At 37.4% G+C, this 20,843-nt stretch overlaps 1 protein-coding gene across 1 annotated transcript in view; it reads left to right on the top strand.

Moving 5' to 3' along the window:
* Nucleotides 1-20,843, top strand: part of GUCY1B1 (guanylate cyclase 1 soluble subunit beta 1) — a 42,280-nt gene that overhangs the window by 14,452 nt on the left and 6,985 nt on the right. Inside the window, exons 3-10 of the mRNA XM_058803580.1 lie at nucleotides 1,829-1,929; nucleotides 2,934-3,052; nucleotides 7,331-7,528; nucleotides 16,077-16,307; nucleotides 16,701-16,817; nucleotides 17,643-17,776; nucleotides 18,454-18,651; nucleotides 20,292-20,529. Coding sequence (XP_058659563.1) covers nucleotides 1,829-1,929; nucleotides 2,934-3,052; nucleotides 7,331-7,528; nucleotides 16,077-16,307; nucleotides 16,701-16,817; nucleotides 17,643-17,776; nucleotides 18,454-18,651; nucleotides 20,292-20,529 — 1,336 coding nt within the window. The remainder of the gene's footprint in view (nucleotides 1-1,828; nucleotides 1,930-2,933; nucleotides 3,053-7,330; nucleotides 7,529-16,076; nucleotides 16,308-16,700; nucleotides 16,818-17,642; nucleotides 17,777-18,453; nucleotides 18,652-20,291; nucleotides 20,530-20,843) is intronic.

Below are 20,843 nucleotides of genomic sequence, written 5' to 3'. Positions count from 1 at the left end.
TACCAGTCATACTCTGGTAAAAGCTCTTCATTACCATGGTACTAGTAAATAATTGTTTACTCACTGTCCTCTTTAATTTGTACATTAGAAAAATAATTATACTACTACCAAGTTGAGGAATGTCTTGATTGGCATCCCTTGTCCTTAGAATTTTTTAAGAACCTACCTCATAATCTGCCGTTTTTATAGTTTTTCTAATTGTGAGGGTATTTTTCTAAAGAGCAACATTGTATACTGATTGGGTTTTTTTTTGGTGTGATGCAAGATGTGATTCAGTAATTCACTTCAAGGCTTTCCTGTCTCTTTGCCTTTCTTTTGACTTCCTGAAATGGACTGCAGCATAGAGATACATTTAGATGAAAGGGTATAATTTCTTTTTAATGAGGTAGCTGTGACCCTCCACCTGCAAATATAGTAATGATGCTGTGATCATATTAGTTTTGCTGAGCCAAAATATATTCTAAGTACATCAATTAGAGCATGAGTACTTACAAATGTCTCACTTCATCATTATTTCTGCAAAGCACACTATCTCTATAGAGAGTCATGGTAGGCAACACCACAGGAAGTGAGCACCTATTTTAAAAAGCACACTGAGAAAGGAGGCTGTGCTCATTTTCCAGATGAGGACTTCAACAAACAGGGCGCGACTTCATCAGAGAACACAGCAGGCCTCTCTGCACATCTCCTCATTTGCTGAAGAAAAATGTGCAAGGGCATAAGAGCGAATGCAGAATTCTGCTGTACATGAAACTGGGCAGAGCCAGGGCCATGTCCATTGGCATGCTCTGTGCACAGCAGGACCAGCCCCATGGGAGCTGCTTCTTCAGTGTCCTGGGCTCTGCCTGCCCATGGAGGTGCTCCAGGAGCTGGGACTCAGCACTCCTGCAGCACCAGTGCCCTGGCTCCTGTGCCGTGCACACAGGGTAAAACAGGGAGGAGGGCACATGCGGGTCCTCCCTAGCAACTCACTTGTGCCAGAGGCAAAGCTTGGGAGGCACATTCATTGTCTGGGGGATCAACTTGTTTTCCTCAGTAAAAAAACAAACCCTACAGATTTGTGCTGCCTTTTGGACAAGCTGCTGACTTGATGTTCAAGTTGAAGAGAATAGGAAAGGACATGAAAAACAAAGTAGTCATTTTGTTTTGGTTTTTTACTTGGAGTAAGTGTGCACAGGACATATATATGAGTCTTGTCTTAAACCTAGGGTAGAGAGTTGTTTCCTTTAGTGAAGAAATGTGTATTTTTATTCTGCTTTAGCTAAGTGGTGACGTTTTACACGTGAGAATAGATGTGTGATATGAGAACAAGGCCTTGCAAAATCCTAGCATCCTTTTTCTTCCTATCTGCTTGGCGTGTGCAGAATTCTGAAAAAAGACATTTGATTTGGTACCTGCATCTGTATTTTAAATTCCTCTTTGGATGTGTGTGCAAATGGTTGTTAGAAACATCCCACACCTTTTGTAAATAAAGTGTAATTAAAATGTGATGGAATGAAAAAGCAAAAAGAGTTTAAAGAGCCCATCATGGGATGCATTATTGGATAGTCTCTTATTTAAAATGCAGATTGTGTCTTTACTAGTACAGCAACTTCTCTTTGAGGCTCTGTACTGAAAAATCATGTTTATTTTCTTGTAGCTAATTATTATTTTCAGAACACTTGTGGTCTGAAATATTTATATTGTACACTAATGACTGGGATATGGAACAAATTTATTTCTAATTTTCTGTTTTAAATAACTATACAGGCTTCTTTGTTTTAAAAGACTTTTATCCATATGGTGCTTTTCCCTCAAGCAAAAAGATTTTATTCTATTTTCTTTTTAGGAAGGAGGCACAGCTGGATGAAGAGGGACAGTTTCTGGTCAGAATAATTTACGATGATTCCAAAACCTATGACCTCGTTGCAGCTGCAAGCAAGGTCCTTAGTAAGTAATGCAGATATCTTCTTTACCTATTCATCACAAAAAAGGTAATATCCTCCTGCCCCCCAAATCTGTGCAGCAGAGAGGAACAGGATTTAGCACAGGGGAAGTGAAAATGGAGTATTGGTCACAAAATTTTTTTTAAATCTTAGGAGAGAGAATTGTATTTCTGTATTTCTCTAAGAAAAATCTACTTATTTTATTGCTTGAAATAATTTTTATTATTTACAAAGTATTCCATGTTAAACTGAAGAAATATACCTCATCCACACAACATGGGCAGTGTAATGAGCAGTCGTGAAGTAACAACATCCTGCTGCAACTGCAACTTTCAACCACTGCTGCAAGAGCAGTGAATGAATAAATGTATGAATGAGTGAATGAATCCTTGATCTCTGCTGAAGAACAGTGCTGAGTCACAGAAATGCTTGTGGCATGGACATATTTCATTTAGTTGCATATCAGCCATTGATTTGGGTTGCATTCATTTTCAATCATTGCAACTCTGGTCTAGAATTTAAAAGGTAGAATTATGCCCATCAGCATTATTTTATCTGCAGGCCCAAGTGTGGTATGAAATTGTTCTGCATCAGTAATTAGCCAAGAATCTATAAGACTGATGACTGTAGTAATGCTGAATTGGAGCAGCTGATGTGGTTTCATGCTATTGTAAATTGGAATCAACTCTGCTGAGGCAAGCACTACTAACAACCAAGTTCCTTTATTTTCAGGAAGTGATTAATTTTTCTGTATCAAAATCTAAATGCTATACATGTGTGAAATGCACAGTGTGGTGAAATAGTAATAGTAATTGGCAAATCTTAATGAAATTCCTCTATTGGATGCTCTTTATTTGCCATATGAACCCTGAATTTTGCTTTGTTCTTGACCTACTGGATCTGGATAGTGTTTACGTACTGTCTTTCTTGGTTTTGAATGCAAAAGTAATGAAATAAGTGCATGAAATACAGTGTTTGGACTGAATCATATTTTCCTGTTTTAACTAGATTTAAATGCTGGGGAAATTCTTCAAATGTTTGGGAAGATGTTTTTTGTGTTTTGTCAAGAATCTGGTTATGATACAATTCTACGTGTCTTGGGCTCAAATGTCAGAGAGTTTTTGCAGGTAAGAATTTTTTGCAAAAATGTTTCATATACCAGACAGAATTGTTGCCTAGTCAAAAGAAATTTACTTTGAAATTCCAAAGAGAAATTTACATCAGGAGTATTCATATGCAACTGATTGCAGGGGTGGTCTGTGATAAGTAGACTTGCCTTATTTATTGTAACAGAAAATGTGATCTTCAGGTTTTATGATATTTCTTCTGTTATCTCTGACTTATTATAGATACTGGATATTTCTAATAGTATGTTATGTACAGAGCAAGGGCTCATAACAGCTTATCTCTTGATATTGTCCTTCATCCATGAACTGAGGATGGGATACTGCAGAACAGCATGATACTGCATTATAAACACAAAATTAAAAATATTCTTTAATAGCATGGAAGAAATGTAGGGTCTTCTCTAGAGTGTTATTTCTAGGTGTAGAAAAATGGCCTTTTTGTCATCTGAAGATTGTTCACTTCTGTAAGCACTTTGTATTTAAGATTTGTGATCTACATGACTCTTAGAGAGAACTGTTTACTCTAATGAGGTTAAAAGAATTGAACTGGAGAGTGCCCAAAAACTATCAAAATTCTTGATTTTTTCTGAATATATAGGAGCCTCTTGTCATCTGTACCCTTAAAATCTCTCCAGCATTAAGGGAAACAGCAGAATCATAGTTTGTTGGATTACTTGAATATTTACTTCTGTGTCTCACTGCCCCAAAACCTGCATCATTCCAGAGCATTCTAGATGCAGTCAACCCAGACTTCTTGTACAAATCCCACAAACTGTAGTTGCTGGGTAGAACAGAGTATGTGGATGTTCCAACACATCATGGAGCAATCTGTAAACCACTGTGGGATGTGACATCCTTTATATTTCATAGCTTCATTCACAGGCTGCCTTCAAGGCAAGCCTTCAGATACTTTGGTTTTATACAGGAGTAACTTTGGTTGCTCATGTATGGGCCAGAAATACAGATTCTGTTTGCTTTCCCTCATGCCCTTTTCCAGATACTTCTCTTTTCATTCCGTACCATGTGTGCTGGTGGAAGGACTGGACATGGTTGTTATACACACCAAACATCTACAAAAGTGGAAACAGCTTACATTTATATTCTTCTAATGACAGTATTTTAAGTTGCTTTGTTTGAATTTCAGTGTTAACAGATGACATTGGCTATTATGTACTTCTCTAAATGTTAACAGGACTAATGTGTTAGTAGCTGTGCCAGAAGTGTACTTTTTTAGCTTTTTATTGCAATGGAAAATCAACACTACCTGTGATTTATTACTTTTGCATCTTCCAGCAGTCATATTAGGTCAGGAAATGACTTTATATATGTGTTACAAAAATAGGTGCAGATTGGGTTTAATGTCCCAAACTTTTCTCAGATTCTTTACATAATAGAGTTCCAAAATGTGCTTCTTGAAATGTATATGGAGTCCAGGATATATACAAAATAATTGAGAGCTGCAGCTTTTTAAAATATATAAAAATAAATCTCACATTTATATTCCATTTCCTTTGACATCTCAAGAAAATTTCATTTATTCGTAGTTGAAACACAGGTACTTCAAGCTTCATGAATGAGGAAAATAAAAAGGGCAACTAAATCAAATATTTATACTTTATGTGAAAAACTCAAGCATGGAAAATTTGCAAATGATGTTGAAAGACACTGTGCCAAAGAGAAGCAATGTGAAAAGAGGTACCTCCTAAGAAACCCAAAGTGTGATTTATGTTCAGTTTAGTAACTTTCTATTGAATGAAAATCAAAGTGGTTAGTTCTCCCATTTAAGGAATTGTTTACATGGCTGTTTAGACTTTCATACTTGCAGTGCATTGAAATTCAGGGGATTAACTCCTCCTTTAGATAAGTCTCCAGGTGCTGTGTACCACACAGCACTGAACAGCCTATCTTTGTATTTCAGGTGCCAACCACAGCTCTCACTTTTGGACAGACCAGAATCAGCCCCATTTAATTTGACTGCTTGTTCTTTGCTGGAGATTCCCTTGTGTTTCTCCATGGAGCTGATCACTGTTCTGATCACTCATAGCTCTGGAATTGTTCTTTGGTCCCAGCACAAGCTCTGGCATACATCTGAGCAGTCTAGGAGCCAAGAATTCAGGGAGAGAGCTTGGCCTACTATGATCTGTACCTGACCTCACCTCTGGCTCACAGCAGGTGAACATACAGGGAAAAAAGACATTCATTCTTTCAGAATCTGCAATATCAATTTGAAATGGATTGAGCACAAAAAAGAAATAGGAGTAGGAGTAACAATGACAGTGTCTGGGTCTAGGAGTGGTTTCAGCTCCATGATCTGGAAAAATCTGTATACTCCTTGGTTATGTCTCAGAGAGAGGTTTTGAATACAGTGAGCTGTAAGTCCCCACTCTGGAAGATTAGAGAGTAAAAGCTGAAGGACACATCACATGGACTTCACCTGTGACACTGCTTTGAGAGAGTTGGCCATAAAGGAGTGGAAGGGTGGCAAAGTGGTTTTGCAGGGTGGGGCTATTGCCAGTTGTTAGTCACACTTGTGCCAAATCTTTACTTTAAATGTTGATACTTAGGCAATCATTTTACAAAAATCCTGTCCTTGAGACATTTGCTGTTCCCTGTTTGAAATTCTTCAGCTGGTGACTGTGTAACTGAAAGATTATTGTCTTTTCCCATGTATCTCCCTGGGAGTTTTTCTCCAAAAGGTCAATATATCCCAGCTGTTTCTGAGGCATATCTACTGAAACTGGAGCTCTGCATCCATTGAAGGAGATGGTGGGGCAATCTTTCAGAGTCATCTCTCTTGCTCTTTTCTCATCCACACTCTTTCAAAGCAGTCTCTTCCAATTTCATTGTCTTGAACCCTGCAAAATTCTTACAGAATTTGCCTTCAAGCATTATGTCTTTTTGTCAGTGCCCACTAACAGCTGGAATGAATTGACACCCAGATTGTTGCCTCTTCATGTTCTAATTTGGAGATGTTGATATAGCAACAAAAACATGAATTTGAAACAAGCTGAAAAACTGAAGGAGGAAATTCCAGGCTAAGTGCATCCCACGGAATTCATTGCTAAGAGTGTCATTTTGTCTGGAGGTCTCCGAGAGAAAAGGCAGCTGTTTAAGCACTTCACAGCTCACATGAAATCAAGTTCAGTGTGCCTCCACAAATTGATGATCGACAGATGCTCATGAAAGGTGGAGAATTTCCCAGACAGCACATTGAAAATATTTTCACTTAACTTCCTATGTTGGCAGAAAAGCAGTCACTTGCAGGGCAGTGAGAGAACAACATTTAAAATATGCAGTAATGTTCTGGACTTAAGATGCAAAGAGTTGTCTGAATTTTAGAGGATAAATAAAAAATTGTGGGTTGCAGCTCTATCCTGCAAACTAGGTTTCTCTTTCTATGCTAAACGTACAGTAAATGGATCCTTGATAATTGCATCACAATCAAAGTTGAATCAAGTGTTGTGTTTTAAGTGTAATTTTGATCTCACTGTTCTCTCTAATATCCTGATTAGGTATGCCTAAGTTTATAATTTAGCTTTCCTCTCCATATCACAATTTGTCTGGTTGAAATTTAAAGTTAAACATGTGAGATATCTGGGAGAATAGCAGGGGGAAAAAAATCTCTTCCCTTTTTAAAACAACTTTTCCTGATAAATTATTACAACAGCTGTGCTATTTCTGTTTATTTTGTGGAGTTTTTCAATTATTGTCAAAAGAAAAGATATATTTAAGTTTGGTCTTTCAAGCATTTAAATCTTAACTTTAAAATTTGAACTTTGTCAGGCCCTGTAAACTTGATTTTAAGGTGTCAGACCTAGGCTTTTTCACTGATAATAAGGACAAAGATTTATGTTTATTCAGACATGCTTATTTGTATTTGGCTCCTGAACTCATATTTGAAGAGTAGATTATAGAGACAAGAACTGGAAGGAATGAAACTGGGTGAGGTACCAGACCGAGAAACACACAGAAGGTCTTTAATCATCTGAATGTTTCAAAATGCAGCATAATCAAGCATGACTTCCCATTATCTGGAGTAATTTATAGTAGTCCTTATTTTTATGCCATTCGTTGTTCAAATGTTGCCATGGTGGATAGAACATTTTGGGCTACCTGAAAAGCCTGCTGTGATGGCAGGTCTACAGAGAATAAGGCAAATGTGTAGAAGCATGAGCACTAGGAGAAAGGGGACATTCAGATTGGACAAAATATGTGCTTACTTTCTTCATAAATAGTGAGTGAATGCCTTATAATCATGTTTTTAATTTCTTCTTCCAGAACCTGGATGCTCTGCATGACCACCTTGCTACAATTTACCCGGGTATGCGAGCCCCTTCCTTCAGATGCACGGATGCAGAGAAGGGGAAGGGACTCATTCTGCATTACTATTCTGAAAGAGAAGGTCTGCAGGATATTGTCATTGGCATCATCAAAACAGTAGCTCAACAGATCCATGGTACAGAAATAGACATGAAGGTAATGTCTGAAGCTATATACTCATTGAAAATTTATGTCAATAGGAAAAAACCAAGAAAATTAAAGGTGAAGTGATGGCAAACAGAAATTTTCACTGTTGCTCTCTTCTGTGAAGAAGTGGCATGACTCTCAGGAAGAGCCATCATCATTTGTGTTGCTTGAAGGACACAGCTATGTGCTGAGAAGGCCAGCTCTAACTGGCAGCCAGACCTGACTGGGAACAGTACAGAGCAATATCCCCTTATTCAGAAAAGCACATGTAAAGAAATTAATACTGGCTCATTTAGGGTGCTTTTTTCCCCCTTTATTTAATGTTTGGCATATATTTCTTAGTGTCTACTGTGTTCTCTGAGAGCACAGACATTTCCTCTTTGTCCTATATTCTTAATTTGTGTGCAGACTGTGAGGCTGATGTTCATTGGTGAGGCCTGGGCAGCAAGCACTGTTTTCCTCCCAGCTAGCATGCCAAGTTCTGACCAGAAAAAAGAACATGTTTGTGGGTTTCTTGCTGTCATTGCATGGAAGTGTGACTGGATATGCGCCTAGAGCCCCAGAAGTGAAAAAAATGTTCCTCAGTGACAGAGTTAATGTAATGACATGATTGCTCTCTCGCTTGTAAAATGGGAAAGAGACTTCTTCTTTGCCCATACAGAGCAACAGAAAGATTTGATTAATCAGGTCCTGTATATGTAATAATATAAAATCAGAGTTTGGTCTAAGGCGTGGGGGGAGAAACAAAAAATGAAAGCTTTTTTCTATTAGAATTATTGAAACTAATATAAATTTTTTTTATCAAGTAGAAAAGAATCTAAGCAGATACACCAATCAATCTTTGGGTTTTTTAAATATTCCCTAGTCATACTACATTTCTAGCAGTTTCATTGTATGCTCTCTGAGAAAATCCATTCATTATTTTATCACAAAAACATGATCTTGCTCAGGTAAGAGATTTGCAAGCAATCCAATAACAAAGATATTTTTACTGCTGTATTGAAGTATTTGCCTTTTAGATTTCCTGTTCTAAGCTAGCTCAAGTTTATAGTACATGTCTAGTTGTGTATAGTGGGTGATATACTTGTGTCCTTGTTTAGATTCTATTTTGTAGAAAGCCACAGTTCAAACTTTGCAGCAGGTGTTGGTAATCAGATACAGAAGGATACAACACAATCAAAACAATCCTCTTTTTAGTTCCCTGTTTATTTGAAGTGTTGAGACAGACAAGGAGCACCATGTTGGAAAGTTGGCTGTAAAAGTGCTGAAGCTGTTGCTTGACAAGCATTTCTTTTGGTAGAGCTTAAGCAGTCCCTGTTCTCTCAGTGCTCAGATTTGTCTTCAGCAGCTTCTTCAGCTCTGCTTTCCAGCTGGTGTCAAGTTATAAAATAAACTATACTGAGGAAGTGAACTGGGTTCACTTCCTCAGTATAGTTTTTTCCTCATATTTTTTTAACCTTTATATGTTCCTTTACATGGTTTAGTGTTCTGTCTCTCAGAGGTCCACACAGAGGCAAAAGTGATCCATGGGGCAGAGGAGAAATCTGGGTTGTCCAAAGCATCTAGCAGCACAAACTTTTGATAAACTGTCCTCTCAATCTGAAGGTTACTTTGCTGAGAAAATTGTATTAATATCCTAGAACTTCTCACAAATAATATGTGTTCTAAAGAGGTTTAAATATTTATTATGTATTTACTTCTTATATTAATTTGACTGTTTTAGGCTTTTCTGGAAATTTTACAGTTGTACTGTAAGTAAATAGGTATTTAATACTATTAGTCAAACCTACTGTAAATGAATGCAAAGTCTAATTTCAACCTACACTGTTCTTCTAGACTGTCTGAGGTAGAAGCACATAGGTGCCTAAAAATAGTATTAAACTCTAAACTGAAGAAAGTTTATATTGTCTTATTTTGTCTGTTACCCCAGTTCTAAACTTCTCCCTGTTAGAATGTACCCTTAACACTGAACATTTTCACGCCTCTCCTGATTGATAAAGCCCATGTCTTGACATCTCTAGGACATTACACACTGCTGTACTCCACTGGTACTCAGAAACTTCAGTGGTAGATAGGAAGAGAATTTATTCTCTAAAAATGAAAAAAAAAGCTGAAATTTGCAGCTTATCCACAGATGCTGAAGTCTTCCAGTGTTACTCCACAGGTCAGATATTAATCAGGAATGGTATGGAGTGAAGGTTTTAAAGTAAAGTCTGGCATTGTTATAACTAGGTAGCTTTACTGTTCAAAATATTGAGAATAGGAGAAAAAATAGACCAAATTCTTTCGTCTCCATTCTTTGCCTCATAATTTAGTGAGTTAATGCTTTGTGTTTCAGTCTGTTAGCAATGCATTGTTTGAAACAGCACAGCCCAGAAGAACAATGGAATTGCTTTTAATTCGTTCAGGTTTTGTGGACCAATCAGTGCCTCTACTGTAAAATTCTTGTTTTGAACCTAATTATCATTTTGCTTAAGGAAGAATGGGTTTTTTTTTTAATCTGATAAAAACCTCAGTGCCTAGCTCAAAGTTTCCAATGTTATTACAGGAGTCATCTTCTGACTTGCAGAAAGATTCTGACTTGTCCTTTCAAATGTCTTTATCCAAACATCTCACATGACAGTCCAACACAGGACTGACTTAGTAAGTTCTGCAGTTCTCTTTATATTAATATAATGTTGATATCTGCAATTTGATGTTCAATACTTTGTTATCCACTTTTCTTCTCCATCTGTTTTAAAGAAATGCTTATATAAATCTGCTTGAGAGAATACATGCTTCTAATTCTGTATTTCCATGAAACTTTGCTTGAATTTGTCTAATATATTACAAGTCTCCGTATAGGTGGTAGCAGAGATTAATTGGTTTTGATAATGCTGGTTTTGTTTCATTAAGTGGTTAGATTTTTTTTTCATGGGTTACAGAATGGCTGAGGTTGGAAAGGACTTCTGGAGGTTGTTTTGTTCAACCTCACCTGCTCGTGCCTGGCCACCTAGGGCCAGCTGTTCTGGGCCATGCTCAGACATTTTCAGCTGTCGCTGGGGATGGAGACTCTGCAAATTCTTCAGACAACAGATGCCAGTGCTCCATCTCTCTCATAGTAGAAAAGTGTTTCCTGATGTCCAGACAACATGTCCTGTGTTTCAGTTTGTGCCCATTGCCTCTTGTCCAGGCTCTGAAAAGAGCCTGGCTCCATTCTCTCTTCACCCTCCCTTCAGGTATTTGTGTGCATGGATGAGATCCTGCTGAGCCATCTGCTCTCCAGGCTGAGCAGCGCTGGCTGTCTCAGCCTTTCCTCTTCTGAGACATGCTCCAGTGCCTTGGTCATCTTAGCAGCCCTCCCTAGAGGGAGTGGACTCTGTCTCGTAGCTCTGTGTCTCTCTTGAACTGAGGAACCCACAGCTGGACACAGCACTCCAGGTGTGGCTTTCCAGTGCTGAGGAGAGGGGAAGGATCACCTTCCTCAACCTGCAGAGAAAACCAACTAATGGTCGCAAGAGGAAACTAAATATTAAAGAACTATTGTCTTGTTTTGTCTCACATTGTTTCTTGGGGTGGAGAAGTAGCTGAATAAAAAAAAAGTTTTCATTTTATCATCTTTCTTCAGAGTCACACAGAACAATTTTGTGTGTATGTGTGTATATATATATATATATATATATATATATATATATGTATGTATCTAAAACTATACATCTTCTGAAATAAAGTAGGGCTTCCTTTTTCCAGAATGGTGTCCTTTGGGAAGTTTACTTTCTCTTTTAACACCTAGAGTGTGTGTGCGCAGAAGGAAAGGGGGGATGGGGTTGGGGGGAAGTGTAATTTTGTTTCTGTTAGATTGAAAGGAAACCAATTTGTTTTGAACTTGGATTCAAAATTCTGGCTGAATAGTTCAGGAAAGCCCAAGTTGACATTAATTGATTAATTAGTTCAAATCCAATTTTCCTTATCTTCTCTGATATGGTAATCCATTTTTAGCAAATAGAGCTAAGACTAAATCATTTTTGCAGCAGGTATTGTCTCTAAAATTGTTGCTGACTTTGTGTATGCACTAAGAATGTTCATGTTCTTCCAGTCTCAGTATGAGAACTGAAAAATCATCACAGTGCTGGTGACAAACTTTGTCAGGAGATTTCTGTTAGCAGCCTACTGGCTAAGCCTTCTCTTGCTTCACTTGTCAGAGGTTGTTTGTATATAAATGAGGGTGACCTGTGAAGGTGAAGTCAGGACAGGGATTTCCTCAAGGCTACTAATGGTATGGACAACAAAGAGTGTTGTACATAATCCAGCAGAGCCCAAAAATCTGTTGGGAGAGCAGACTTCTGCAGTTCTGTTATTTGAGAGCAGACTGTCACAATCTTTTACATAGGGAAGATGTTTTACAATATAAAATGAGAAAAGAACAGGGAAAGTCCTTGACAAGATGATAATTTCAGGCTTAGTAATGGCAGTATGAAAAAACAAAGTGAAGATGTGACCAGCTGGAGAGCTGGTCTAAAAATTACTTTGGTACTTGTCATGGAAGACAAGCAATGCTGGTCCACACATTACAATGCCAACTGTGTGTGAAGATAAGTCAGTCATGGAGCATGGTCAGTCTCTAATTTTGGTATTGGGGCAGCTGTAAACTTCACTATCTCCAGGCACAGTGGTTTGGTGAAGTGAGGCAATCTGCTTTGATGCCAGCTGCCAGGGACAGATATCCCCATGGTTCTATCTTTGGGTATGCAAAACTGAAAGTTTTTCACTGCCATTTCCGCAGTTGAACTCCTTTGTCTTGGGATCATTCTGAAGCAACTACAGTGAACTTTGTTAAGCAGCATTTCACAGTCAGTTTTGATCAGAAGAGATCAAGAATTTCATGCTGTATTGGCCTTTAAAGGGCAAAACCCCCCTGTTTTTGTATTAATTTTCACAATCTCATCAAAAAAGAGCACTGTCCAAGGACATTCTGTCCTGCCATGCTGAAATACGAGTGTGTCCTGGGGATATGCTCAGATCTACAGAACTGAGTCTTGTAGACACATAGTGACAGCTTAACAGATAGCATGTGCTCATTATTTATTCTGTATCACAGCAATACTTCTTGATTTAATATCTTGTGTGAAGCTCACCAAATACATTAAACCACACTCATTTTAAAATAACTTTGCTCTCAATTGTCATTCCCTGAAATATTGGTGTGACTTTTCACTTGATTAGGCAAGGACAAACTCTGAAGCTACATCTCCTGGAAGGCACAGGCAGGTTAGCAGTAAGATGTTATATATTCTCTTTGAAACCAAGAGAATGATTTCTCCCTTCAGTTTTAACTGCAGTTACTATGGTGATTGAGCTCTTAGACATTGTGAACTGATGTCACTTCAGCTAAGACTGCAGGGGGAGGAAGAATTAGACTTGATTGCTGGCTTTGTTGCTTTGTGACTGAACTTTGATTTGTCAAGCATTTATCAGAGGCTTCTTCAACAATATTTAAATGATACTGAAATTGTGTGGCTTGCAAACTTTGCTTGCAGGATGAAACAGTAGATAAGTTCTATTCTACTTAAGCTTATCAGAGTATCTAGGGCAGGTCCTTATGCCAAACAAATACCTGGCCAGTTAGTTTGGATCTATAGGGGTAAGGGTGAAGGAACAGAATTTAACATCTTATATTAACAGTCAAAAGTGCTAATTTTGAATTTGCTGACCAGCTGAATGACGTAATGAGATCAGAAGATTAGATAGTTCATAAGTTGTGTGAGCAGAAAGGACATAATGAAATTGCATATCCATTGGGAAGTTAATTAGGGATGCATCAGTGGATTTTTGTAGCCTGGAGAGGGGTATGATTAAAGCATCTGTTAATAAGTGTCTGTGCATGAATGATCAGAATAAAATTGCATAAACCAGCCATGTCCACAGCATATCATGTTTACCAGGAATGTGCTGCTGGCTCTGTGTCTGTCTTGTAGGTCTGACACATGTCCATTTGTTTGGCCTGGTGTTCATTTGCTGTCCTAGCATGTTGCACTAATACAGCAGGCATTTCTAGATGCCCTGGAGTCTGGTCAAAAATAGTGTTTCAAATGAACTTGAAGATGCTTAGGAAATTTGCAGCTTTTCACTGTTACTGGCACAGTTCTAATCTGTAAAGGTTAGGAAAATAGCACAGCATGTGTGAGGACTGACTTTGTCACTGTGTGAGCTTGTAGGATCTGCAGAGGGTCATGGCTCAAACTAGCTAGATGTCTGGAAACATGTAGCAGTTCTATTTTTATAGGTAGTTTTCTTAATCTAAGCCTGAGTTTTGTTCACTGATGCATCATTCATTTATAATAGATGAAATAAAATGGGAAGTTATTAAAAGCAACCTGTTAAATGCTGCATTGTAGCAGGAAAAAGTCTGTAAGTACAAGTTGGTAACAGAATACTAGTGTGCAGTGACTAAGATGGCTATAAGGAGATAATCTGTCTGGAAGGTGATGTGTTGTTAATATGAACATTTCCTTAAAAATTATTAGCTTATTTAAAATCACCTTTGCTGAATTAAGAAGGTTTTTATCCAAAATATGCAGGGTTTTTTTTTCCATTTGTGGCAAGAGCAACACTTTAAGATCCAAGACTGGAAATAATCTGGAAGCATAGATCAGTTCTAGAGATAAATCTTCACAATTTTAAAAAGGTTTCTGTGTGTAATCTCAGCCATCTCTGGCCACAATAATGGTACTGTTAAAATAAAACCTGTGGGAGTGTACATGAATGATAGAAAGTAAGAGCTAGGACTCTTGACTGCCTTCTGATAATCTTCAATATGACCACAGTCTCTCACAATTGCAGGGATAATGATTTAAAAGGAAGATGTGGAAAACCTTTAAATTCTGAATTCAGAGGAAAACTAGGTGTTCATCTACTATGTTCCATTCTCCTAGACAAACCCACTTAATATGTTTTCCTCAGATGGCCACCATTTATTTTTTCTGAGGCTTACCCCTTCTTAGGTCATAATTTCCCACTTATCTTTGTCATACACTGAGATGTGGGTTACCAGTACAGTTTTTGAGGCAGTTAGGTTTTCTCATCATCAACATTTGAATTTATTTGTACATGCAGCTTTGGGTACCTACATTAGCTGGTAAATTTAGTAGGCTGATCTTTCTCTAAGTTACTTACATAAGCAAAAGAAAGAGGAGAATAATGCAGCACACAGCTATAGAGCACCTAAATCAGGCTCATGCTCTAAACTGTCCTCCAGAAAAGCCTCTTTCCTTCAAATGAGCAGTCAATTTATAGATCAAAGAACACTGCCACCTTAAATTAATCATCATTTAACAATAAAATACTGTTTTGTTGTTTTACACTCCTCCATTTGTTTAGGAACAAAAAAAGGCATCAGCACTCCCTAGCCCTTCAAGTACTATTTTTGGCAGTTTTGGAGATCAAATATTTAATAAACTTAACATCTTAGGGATCAGTTGCAGTGTTTGAGCAAATCTGTTCTGTTTTCAAATTGTAACTGTTTATCTCTGTGGTTAAGACTATGTGTAAAGGGCAAAATTAGGATGCTTTAGAAATTTTAAGAAATCTTTTTTTTTGCTTCAATGACTTCAGGATCAGAGTCAACATGAAAGTAGAATCAGGTGGAACATGTTCCAGAAAAAAGCTGCTAAACAATACTATGTAAATAGAATTGTTCTTTCCCAATCATTAAGTGTAATTAAATTTGAAAAGAGGTGAATTTGGCTTCTCAGGGTAAGTGATGTTATTCTAGTAGTTATTACCTTAAATTATATTGCCATACATGACTCTCGTTGGAAATAAACTAGTCCCTATTAATTTCATATTTTTTACTAACTTTGAGTAAAATTACTGAAGAGTGTAATGCTGTGTTAAGGACACCTTTTTGATATTCCACTGATGTGGATGATTCTAGTTTTGCTGTCATTTCCTTTAATGTGGAATACAGCCCAGAGAGGATTGCTTTTAGTTTTGTCTGTTGGCTCTGATCTTGCAGTCTGCTGGAATGTATAAGGACTGTATATCCTAACGTGTTCCATCCACTTTCCTTCTTGCTGTCAGTGACACATCCACCCTCTTAGCACTATTTAGTCATCACTAAACAGTCAGCACTATTTGCTGTTGTGTTATACGCCTTGCAAACATCTTTGATCAAAATAAGGATTATGGGGTTCTGTGGGATTCAAAGCTCACACAGGTTCATTTCAGGGAAAGGGGCCACCCTATTTTCTGGCAAGAAAAAAAATCAAGTACAACCTGAGCCTTGACCCCTCATTTCAGGATTTGCATTTCACTCAGGCTTAATAAATTGTATTTGAGTGATCTTCACTATGTTGCTCTTGTAGAGAGCAACTGTGGCTAAGCAAAGGCATAATTATTCACCTGCAATTACAAAGACTGTGAAATCACAAATTCTTACTACAATATGGTATTTTTCAAGATGTCAGTATAATTCCTGAATTTATCTTTCTCCTCTAAATACACTCCTGTCTCCATAGTAGCAGTCCAGTTACTATTGAGTAGCAGTTTTCAGTTTTTCATTTTTTCTTAATTTCTTTAGGTTATTCAACAGAGAAATGAGGAGTGTGACCACATTCAATTTTTAATTGAAGAAAAAGAATCTAAAGAAGAGGACTACTATGAGGACCTTGATAGATTTGAGGAAAACGGTACCCAAGAGTCTCGCATCAGTCCCTACACTTTCTGCAAGGCATTTCCTTTCCACATCATATTTGACAGAGATCTGGTGGTCACACAATGTGGCAATGCTATATACAGAGTCCTTCCACAGGTTAGATGATTCTTATGCATGGATAGCCATAGAAAATTAATAGTGATAGATGCTTCACAGGTTAATTATAAAGATGAATAAAACAGATTTAGGATTCTCTGTCTAAACTGCATTCCAATGTAACTGTATAATATTTACTAAATTGTGCTTCTCTTGTTAGAAAAAGGACTTGAAAATAACCTAATTCTACAACAGCTTTGTTCCTTATGGTCGTGTCCATATGCAGTAAGAGAATAATTAAAAAAATTTGTTATTCAATGAAGAGATGCATAAATTCTCTTCTATTTGGTATTGTCATCTAATAAAATGGAATATAATTACTCTATGTATATTTTTATTATAAAGCATAACATTTGGGGTTTTTTTCCTCTTTTCTGTTTTTTAATATTGTAGCTGCAGCCAGGAAATTGCAGTCTGCTGTCAGTTTTCTCCTTGGTCCGGCCTCATATTGATATTAGCTTCCATGGGATCCTCTCTCATATCAATACAGTCTTTGTACTGAGGACTAAGGTAACTAGAGAATATTTTCCCTGTTTTTCTTTAAGGATGTGTGCTTTGGAGAGATAAGAAGTGCAGAAAGCTCAGAAGTCTTCAGAGAAAATTCTCTGTAGTATGCTCAGACCTATATGAGTCTTGAGCCAAGAGAGAGTCACAGGTATGAATTTGTGAATAGCTGTTAAGCAGAGTGTTTTGTAGGAATGGTGAAGTAAACACACTTCATGTCTCATGCTTTCTCTGCAAGGTGCCAGTCTAGTTTATGGTGTTGTATCAAAGCAAATGTAGAGAGGTAATTACATTTACTTTACTTCATAAGAGTGTGGGACACAAATATGAAATGTGTTCTTGCTTGGATTCCTATGTTCATACAAAGGTCTGTGTCCTGTTCTCTAAAGAGGGCAGGAGACAAGGTGTGTGATATGAGCAGATGCAGTGTGTAGAGTAATGCCTACTACATCAAGGACCCTGTTTATTTAAAGAAAACTGTACCTGAGGGAAACCAGGATGATTTATTAGAGATGATCTCAGGCACCGATAGAACTTCACAGAACAGGCAATACTATTGTTAAAACTATTGTTAAGGAGCAATGTGGAAAACAAGGAGTTAGGAACATGAATGTAAAGAAAGATACCATGCTATGTGTCTTCAAGGTAGCAAAACGTAGTATTAAAATACAGACAGTGCATGGTGTTCAAACGAGAAGTTAATCAGGGCTTAGTGTAAGCTGTAAGTCTGTTCCAAATATTCTGACTGCCTTTGTAGTGAATGCACTTACAGACTAGGCCTGGTGCATAACACACCATTGCCCTTACACAGTGGTGACTTTTCATCACCAGGAGGGGCTGTTGGATGTGGAAAAGTTGGAGTGTGAAGATGAACTGACTGGCACAGAAATCAGCTGCCTACGCCTGAAAGGGCAAATGATCTACTTGCCTGAAGCAGACAGCATTCTCTTTCTTTGTTCACCAAGGTACTTCAAACCTAGAGTTCTATGATATTGATTTTCATTTTACAATGACTAATTTTAAGAACACTTATGAGAGTAGTACTACAGAGACTAATTGGTTCAAGTATTGATTTAATTGGTTTTGATGTGTTTATACGAAAAGAGGTAGGAGCATTTAAACATTGGAACTTGACTATTAAATACTCAGTAGAAACATTGGCTTGCTCTTGCCCAGTTTGTATAAATGGTTATTCCTCATATTCCTTTTTTTTTTTAGCAAGTTTTGTTTTTTACTCAGAGAATGCTAAGGAATGTGACAGTGACTTGGTTTTCTATGTATATTCGTGTATTTTTGCAGTAGTTTTAATGTAATAGATTGGTGATAAAAAAGTGGTTGGAATGGAGGATTGAATGGAAAGATTCTTTACATAACCTCACTTTGTGAGCTGAAGTACATGCGTTTGATATGCTCATGGAACTCTTTGTGAGAATTCTGTATTTAAACACAAAAATCAAGTGCTGTGGGTTAAAATGGATGATCACAAATAAGGTTTTCCTAGAATATGTTGTACAGCTCATCACAATTTCAGAAGCTTCATCTTTCTACTGTTATTCAGCAGACTGCTGTTTATTTGAGTTTAAAATGCTCCTTTGTCAAGTTTCATTTTACCCATATTAGTGTATATTTCTCTGCTTTGCAGTGTGATGAACTTGGATGATTTAACCAGGAGAGGTTTATATCTGAGTGATATCCCACTGCATGATGCCACCCGTGATCTGGTTCTTTTGGGAGAGCAGTTCCGAGAGGAATACAAACTGACCCAGGAGCTTGAGATCCTCACCGACCGACTGCAGCACACTCTGCGTGCACTGGAGGATGAGAAGAAAAAGACAGACACGTAAGAACCAAATCCCAGTTTTGGGCTGAAACACTCAGAGCAATATATTATTTATAGCTACCTTCTTTAAAGAATAACAGAATCTTGTAAGAAATATCAGAGATAATCAGGACTGGTAATTTTGGAGTCGAGAAAGAACATTTAATAGGGTATGTCTTTATTTAGATTGTCAAATGTCACCCACAGTCTAGGCCATTATATGCCTAGATGTTTTGATGCCTCCCTCCCTGAAAAGAAAAGTTATAAAAAAGGAGCTGACGATTCATTTTTACTTGTGAATTACCTAAAATTTTGGAAACTTACATGCGGTCACTGTAGCGAAGGTGAATTTGATGAATGCCCGAGTGGTGTTATTTGACAGAGTTCAGTAAACCAACTCTTGTCTTTCTGGCACAGGATAATAGAACAGAAAAACATATCTTGAAAGCAGTTTGTGTAAGGCTGAAACTTGGGAATAGCTTAATGCTATGAATTTGATGTAGTAGTTACTTGTAGAAATGAATTTGGGTTTATCTAGATATATGTACGTAAAAATAACACATAACAGTGTGCATTGGGCCCCAAATCCTGTACTACAGATAACTGTAAAGTCAATTTCAAAAGTCATTAGTCTATGGCATTTCAGCTCAACAATGACTGGCAAATTAAAAAAAAGTTTTTGCAAAAAGTAGCATGGAGTTCATGATTGACTTTTATTTATAAAACACAGTCCCATCTCTGTATTAATTCTATTGACAGATATGTTTTTTCTGTAATGGAGTAATGGAAATTATTTTAAAAATACTTGAAAGGGATGGACAGGAGAACCAGAGAAAACAAAGACTAAGAAGTATTTTTTCTCTTTATTCCTGGTGGCTTACTTTATAAAGTCATTTTATCTTCAGGAGTTCTTGCCTTCATGGCAGCTGCTGGAACAGATAGTGTCACGTACTGTGTGATGTGCCAAAAGTATTCACTAATTATAACTCAAGTAGTGAACTTGCCAAAAATGCAACTAATGAGGGATTGTGCAGGAGGCTGTGTACAAAATGATGTTCAAGATTTGTGAAAAAGTCAGAGAGGGAAAAGGAGCTTAAGATAGGAGTTAGATAGTTGAAGGAAGACACATGAGAATAGGGTGAAGGTCTGTATGTGTGATTTGTAATATGAACAAGTGTTAATACATCATATAGACTGATAAAAAGACACTCTAGACCCTAAAACCAGCATGCTCAACAGAGAGCAAGCATTTAGAAATGCATGAGTTAATCAGAGACAGAAAACTGTTTGATCTCTTCATAGTCTTTTTTGCAGTCTTTATGGTTCTGTGAGAAAAACCATGTTATATGAGCTGAGGATGTGGCAGAAAGAAGTAAAAAGAATCCTAGACACTACTAACAAATCATGTTAGAAGAATAATACATGTCTCATTTTGTTGATAATTTAGATGTATACTAATGTGTTCTAAATGGTATGATCACTTCCTGTTTTCCAAATAACATATTCTTCAGTAAGCACTTTTTCTATTGCTTGTTGATGGTGGGAGAATGTTACAAACCCTCTGGGGGGTTTAGGAATTTAATATATGAAGAGTGCTGCTGTAAACAGCTTTCTCCAGATTCCCTTTTTTCACTTTTGCCTTTCTTTCCTTGCCTGTGTAGGTTGCTGTACTCTGTTCTGCCACCCTCAGTGGCAAATGAGCTGAGGCACAAGCGCCCTGTGCCAGCCAAGCGCTACGACAATGTCACCATTCTCTTCAGTGGCATTGTGGGCTTCAATGCCTTTTGTAGCAAACATGCCTCTGGAGAGGGAGCCATGAAAATTGTCAATCTTTTAAATGATCTTTACACAAGATTTGATATTCTGACTGATTCACGAAGGAATCCATTTGTTTATAAGGTAAGCATAAGATTTTTGAAGAATCTAATCTGTTGCTTTTCTATAATTTGCTATGGTGTCATTCTTTTCCAATCTTCTTGGATTTTAGGCTTTAAAAAAAAACAACTTATGTTCTCATTCTGAACTGTTCTATCTGATATTAGATAGCTACAGAAGAGTATTTTGGTTTTCTCTAAATGTCTGAAGGAACATAAAGTGCTAAGTTCTCATCATGATTTCTGCAGTCACCCATTAGGTGGACATATAAAGGTACTTCCACATTTAGCTGATGTGAACTCATACAAGCCATTTGTGGTTCTTCTGACCTTGTGCTT

This window comes from Ammospiza caudacuta, chromosome 4 (assembly GCF_027887145.1).
Source record: "Ammospiza caudacuta isolate bAmmCau1 chromosome 4, bAmmCau1.pri, whole genome shotgun sequence".
Lineage (NCBI taxonomy): Eukaryota > Metazoa > Chordata > Aves > Passeriformes > Passerellidae > Ammospiza > Ammospiza caudacuta.
The sequence above is the reverse complement of the archived record's forward strand: the minus strand, read 5'-3'. Positions and strand labels throughout refer to the sequence as shown.